At 33.5% G+C, this 6,363-nt stretch overlaps 1 protein-coding gene across 1 annotated transcript; it reads right to left on the reverse strand.

Moving 5' to 3' along the window:
• Positions 1–2,877: 2,877 nt before the first annotated feature.
• On the reverse strand, positions 2,878–6,071 carry LOC109806251 (uncharacterized). The gene is made up of 2 exons (XM_020368624.3): positions 5,433–6,071; positions 2,878–4,946 (listed from the first exon to the last, which is right to left on the reverse strand). The coding sequence occupies exon 2, from the start codon at positions 4,906–4,908 to the stop codon at positions 3,013–3,015; it is 1,896 nt and encodes a 631-aa protein (XP_020224213.1). The 5' UTR covers positions 4,909–4,946; positions 5,433–6,071; the 3' UTR covers positions 2,878–3,012.
• Between the last annotated feature and the right edge of the window lie 292 nt (positions 6,072–6,363).

Genomic DNA, 6,363 nt, shown 5'->3' on the forward strand with positions numbered 1-6,363 from the left:
AGATGTAAATTAAAAGCTACAACAACTAGCTACTTGTAATGCTTTTTTACCATTCTGTGATGATATTTATAACCGTTAGATGTATAAGAAAATGGACGGTTATGATCCTGTTTTGAATATCATATCATTATCATGATTAGGTTTGGATGTTTACAGATTATAGTCTCTCATTTGGATACCAAGAATCTTTAACATTTGGTAAAAAATTATTCATTATAGTAATTGTTTCTTTCTAGTGAAAAATCGTGTCACAAACAACAGTAATACAGGCGTAGTAAGTGATCCTGATAGTGATTATTTGATAATAATCTCTGTAACACTTGGATAGATGTACACATGAGGACAACAAGAGACACGAATCATAATAAGGGGAAAGGTAGCAATGCAAATCAACTGACCAAGACTCCAGCACACAATTCAGATCAATAAAAACAAAAGAGTGCAACAACAAACTAACCAAGTTCCTCGTTTAGTCACATTCATATCAAGCTATCAGATTATACAAGAAAGTCCTCTTTCATTTCTTTTTAAATTTCAATTATATGTTTGATTATTTACATTTTACAAGCATGCCCCCAATAAGAAGCTACCTGTCGTAGTGCAAGCTTCAAGAATATACATGGTTATATGATGATCAAAGCCTGCATAACCTTCCAAACTTAACCATTTGCCAATACAGGTGATCAATAGCACCATGTGGTGCTATAACAACCATTTAAGAACACTTGAGTTGAGAAGCATTAAGGTCAGAATAGTGAGATGTTAAATAGTATGCACAAGGTCTTAAGTTCTAATCTTGGTAGACAAAAAATAATAAATTAACAACACTTGATTATACAAGAAAGTCCTCTTTCTTTTCTTTTCCAAATTTCAATTACATGGTAGATCATTTACAAGCATGATCCCCCCCAATAATTACCTATCCCTGTGCATGCTTCAAAGAATAAAAAGAGGGTCCCTTTACATGGTTTATAAGATGATGAAAGCATGCATAGCCTATCCAATTCAACCATTAGACAATACAGGTGATGAATGCATGTTGAACTTGATCCTGATTAGGTGAGACTAAGAACATATATATTTGTCCACAGCATAGGTTACAATCTTGAAAAATAGTATGCACAAGGTCTACGGTGACGAGTTTTTTGGCCAGAACGACGCCACTGCCGCAGTCGCCGCTCCGCCCAGCCCTCGCACGTCCGCCAGGAACGCGGCGGTGTTGCCGAGGTGGCGGAAAATCGCTGGTGACAAGAGCACAGCGGTCTTCTCGCTGTCGACGAGCTTCACCACCTTGGACGTGGACGCGGATCCTGAGCTCGAGAGCGAACTGCGCGATGTTGTCGCGAACGAACATCAAAGAGGAAAAATGAAACAAGAGGATCGAATTTTTATTCACGTGAAAATATTAAAGAGAAAAAATGAAATTTTATTTATAACCGTTAGATGTATAAAAAAATGGACGGTTGAGATCCTGATGGAGAGATGCTGTATGTATATCGCTGGAGAGGATCCTGATTTTGATTGAATACTTCACTAATTTGTTTTGTTTTTCATTTTAAAATTGTTTAAAATAAATTAAAAAATTAGAATTTTTTCATCCAATTAAAATAAAATGAAAAAATGCTAACTGGCTTTTGTCTTCATGCGGATGTCACAGGCATTGACGGATCCACATGTATGAAAGTGGGGGCATTTGCCTCCACTAACGTTTTTTTATATATTTAATTAATATATATATATATATATATATAATATTATTAAGATTTAAATATATTTTTATGCTCTTAATTTTAAAATTGTTGTTTTTAATTTCTATAATTTTTAAAAATCTTATTTTAGTTTCTTAAGTTATCAATAACATATATAAAATGACAAATTAAGATAGTACTATAATTTTAACTGAATTTAATGTAATATTTTTACTAATAAAGACGTCAATAAATAGATTTTAGGTGGCAATATTTGATAGATCTTTTAACAAAATTTGAGTATAAAAACTAAAGCAAGATTTTTTGAAATTACAATGAATAAAAACACCAATTTTCAATTTGAGAGATTAAAAATAAATTTACCTTAAATTTGAAATATTAAAAACATATTTAAGCCCATTATAAATTTATAATAATGTACTCACACTTGCCATATTAAAAACTAAGTGTTCTCACTCTTTTCTATATTTTTATTTTGTTAAAAAAGTCAAAGTTAATATATTAAGTTTTTGAAGTATTTCTTCACAATATATATAATATACTTTGGCTCGTAATGAGAGTCATGTTTGAAAAAAAATAAATATTAAAATAAGTGTTATGTTAACTTTTCAATATAATATTAATTTTTTTCATTTATACCCATCATAATATTTTTTAGAAAGTGAATATTGTATTGCATTGTTTATAGTAAAGAAGATTAATCACAAAATTTCTTTTTCTAGCATATGTAGAACAACTTAAAACCATAATTGTTATGAGATAATGAGACAGAAAGTACTAATTATAATTAAGTCAAGTTGGTAAAAAAATTAAGGAGTGATGATTAACCTAAATTCATATTATACTATTTTTAAAATGAAAAAAATGTCAAAATTTTTATTTGGGATATAGAAAGAAATGAAAGTGTTGAATATGAGAAAATCATTCAATATTTTTAAAATATGAAATCTCATAGAAAATAATTTGATATATATTTATATTTCACAAAAATGTAAATTACACATTTAATACTACAAATTTATGTATAAATATCGTTTCTACTACTTAAAATTTTTAGATCACAGGGTGTTGCATGTAAAGGGACGTCCAAAAGTTGAAACCTATAACAAAATTAATCGATTTTAATTAGCGAAGTTAATTTTTTTTTCTTCACAATATAAGAGATCGATAATAATAATTCCGAACCAAATTAATATTTTACTATTATTAACCATTACAAAACATTTTTGTGTCAAACCACTAGTACTTGTTAATAAATATAGATCCCATTTCATAAAAACCAATCCAACTGCTGCATGCATTACTAGTCACTGATGTGATATTTATCTGTCTTGTGGGCTAACAGAATCCAAATATGAGTTACCAATCCTCCACCTCTCCTTATTTGTTCAGAATGATAATCTATAGAACAATTAGCTGCAGCATAACACAACATCTCCACCCACACACTACACAAGATCTGCCATCTATTCTCCCTTGCCATCAAATTCCTAGTCAGTCTCTGCGCATCTTTTAACATGTGCCATTTTGATGTGACAACAGTCTCTGATTTCCTCTCCGAATTTGAATACTGGGGAACTCTTTCCATTCTCAAAATCCTACATGCTTCTTTTTCATCTTTCACACCCAAATCCTTTAGTTTATCACAAGCGTGTCGAAATACTATCTTGGCAGTGGTGGTGGACAGCATGTGAGGACGCATGGCTAGGAGATACATCATGTAATTGGACAATAATTTGGCCATTTGGATTTTGGGGCTTGAAGCATTATTGCAATGAGTTTGAGTATCTGAATAGTAGCAGATATCTGTGGCAATGTGCCATATTGCAATGCTCTTGTCAAAGTCTCGTTTAACACTCCATTTGAAATCGTTGAGAGAGCCATACCTGCTGAGTGACCATTCCCCTCTTTGGTGGAAGGGCTTTAGTCTTCTGTCTTCGTCGATATCTTTCATTTCTTGCACCACCAAAGCTTTCAATTCTTGGGGAAACTTTATGCGTGTCCTACACTTGTTCTTTTTCAACCCCATGTCAAAGCCCCGGAATTTCAGAATTTTGCCACATGTTAACGGCTTGTCATGGATGCAAAAGCTCAGCAAGTTGAACTGTGGCAATGTGTTTGACCACCTTTTCCAATTCCTTGCACGGGGTCCCAGAATTCTGAGGCATGGAATCATAAGTGGAAGATTTTGGTGCTTGATCATTTGAATTATGGCCCAATCTGAGAAGGGTAACTGTGCAATCTGGTATGCCTCCATAAGAACTGCTCCTCCTAACACCCCAACTATAAAACATGCCTTCCAATCGCGTGAAAAGTCTCGTCTAAATATCACAGAAAATCCACACAACGTTAGAACTAAATTGAAAAAGCTTAGGGCACGAAGAATACAACCTGCTTTGGTGTAGATTATAGGTGCCTTGGTGTAGAGCACATCGTACATGAAGCTCAATTCAGCATCTGTGATCTGGAAGATGTCTTCCGGTGCATACTCATCTATAGATATACGGGGAAGGGATTCATATAGAGGCTGGTAGAGCCAGTTCTCACGATGAGGCTTCAACGAGATAAAGCGGTAATACGCCTTTAAAATCAACTCTATGTTGGGAATATCCTCAGGAAGGAATCTGAATAAAGCAGGCATGTTGGCTTCTTGGTCAATCTCTTGAATCGTAATTATGCCTGAACTTTTACTAAGTGCTGACTTTAGAGCCCAAACAACTTCTCCATGCTTGATTAGTCCTGATGTGAGTAACGGCAAGTAGAGATAAGAGAGTGCTGAATGTGTCCAACTCTTTATGATGATCCAAATCACCACAGCTACTTGGAGAACAAGGGTGAGCAACTGCCTCAGTCCCAATCTGTTATCTTCAATTGAGTATGCAGTTATGGCATCTGGGTTTCCAATTTGCACCAGAAGTAATGGTGCAAACAATGCCTTCAGTTCGCGTATGATGTTGCGTTCGTTTGGATCGCTTCCAGGTATTACCGTTAGCTTGCCTATGATGATTTTTGCAAGGGAAGCAGACAGTAAATAGGTTAACCAAACAGTGAACCTTATCCACATACCTGGGATGTCCTTTCTGCGGCTCCCATACACTGTCAGAATCACTTGGATTGTGAAACTCAACAGCACAAGTATTTCTAGGCCCCAAACATCCCATAGGTCTTGTAGTTCTCCTGGGATGAACGTTATGTGCATGTTTTCTTGTTCGGTTCTATCAATTTGTCAAATGCTAGCTGCAAAACAAGTAGACATACCCACCAGTTATCTTTTCTGCAATTAATCATTTTCAATCCCTTTGACTTAGGGCACAATTGCAGGTATGAGAAAAAAGTAAAATAAAATGAGGCAAAGCCTACACATAATACTAGAGTCTCTTTCAATAAGTTTCTTTGAGAAGCACTTATGCATGAGTTAAAAATAAAATTATGAAAAAATTAATAAGGGTGAATTTTTATTTTCTACAAATTAACTTATGTATAAACTAAATTTGGATTCAAGAGAAACTTATCTCATTTTTTACTCTTATCAAAGTGTTTTTGAAGAAATTTACTTGAACTGATCCCAAGAATACAAACAACAACCTAAACACAACATGCAAGGAGTTAAAATGCACAACCTGTTAAGCTTCCTTACAGGTTGAATTCAATGGGATCAAGAAATAGTTATATATTTCGTTAACCATGAGAAAACGAACACATGGAGGGATGGGATGAACTCACCCAAAGTTTATAACATTATGCCAAAAGGGAATTTTGGAACATGAATTTTATTTAGAATTAACTTTAATTTAGGATGAACTCTTCAACAAACAACTACGCCTTCAGTGTCCAAAGAGACATGAGCAGAAACTACAAACAGGAGGCAGAATTTGATGCTCTGCCGAGTTGTCAGAAACCTTTTCTTAAGCTGGAAGATATGCTTGTGTGTGTAGATAACTTGCATAAACCACCTATGACATTAGTTATACTTTGATGATCCTTAACTTGCCATGTTTTTGTTCATTCATGTGCAGCAATTTTTTATGCTTGCCTTGGTTTTAGGCTAATTAGCGCCTTGCCTGATTAATCTTTCTGGGTTTGTGTGCTTCTACTTCAATTCTTTTTCTTGCTACATATTTCACATGAATCATTTACTTCTGAACACCTTTATTAAAGAAAAATGGGTTGATGGTTGAGGAAAGCATGCTGTCACGAATTGATCATTTGAACCCTCTCCTTTCCATTATTACGCAATGAAACTTTTACAATATTAATGCTACTGTGAATGTGATTGCGTTATTGGTTATGATATATATATTCAAATGGTTATGGTTGTCACATTTTTAAAAAATGAAGATGAGTGTCACTTTATTCTTATAAAAGAGTTAATCACCTATACACTGTCAGTATAAATTTTTTTTACACTGATAATTAATCAGATCTATTAATAGTGACATATCATTTGCTTATTTAATTAAATTAAAATAAAAAAGGTACTATTAACAGATCTGATTAGTTGTCGGTGTAAAATTTTTTTACACTGATAATATATAGGTGATTAACATATATAGGTGATTAACTTTTTATAAAATTCGTGGTGTGGAAATAAGTTATAATTTTTTATTAAAAAAATATGTTGCTACATAATTAAAGTATTGTGGTGAAAGATCCT

Source organism: Cajanus cajan, chromosome 2, assembly GCF_000230855.2.
Source record: "Cajanus cajan strain Asha chromosome 2, NIPB_CcT2T_4, whole genome shotgun sequence".
Classification (NCBI taxonomy): domain Eukaryota; kingdom Viridiplantae; phylum Streptophyta; class Magnoliopsida; order Fabales; family Fabaceae; genus Cajanus; species Cajanus cajan.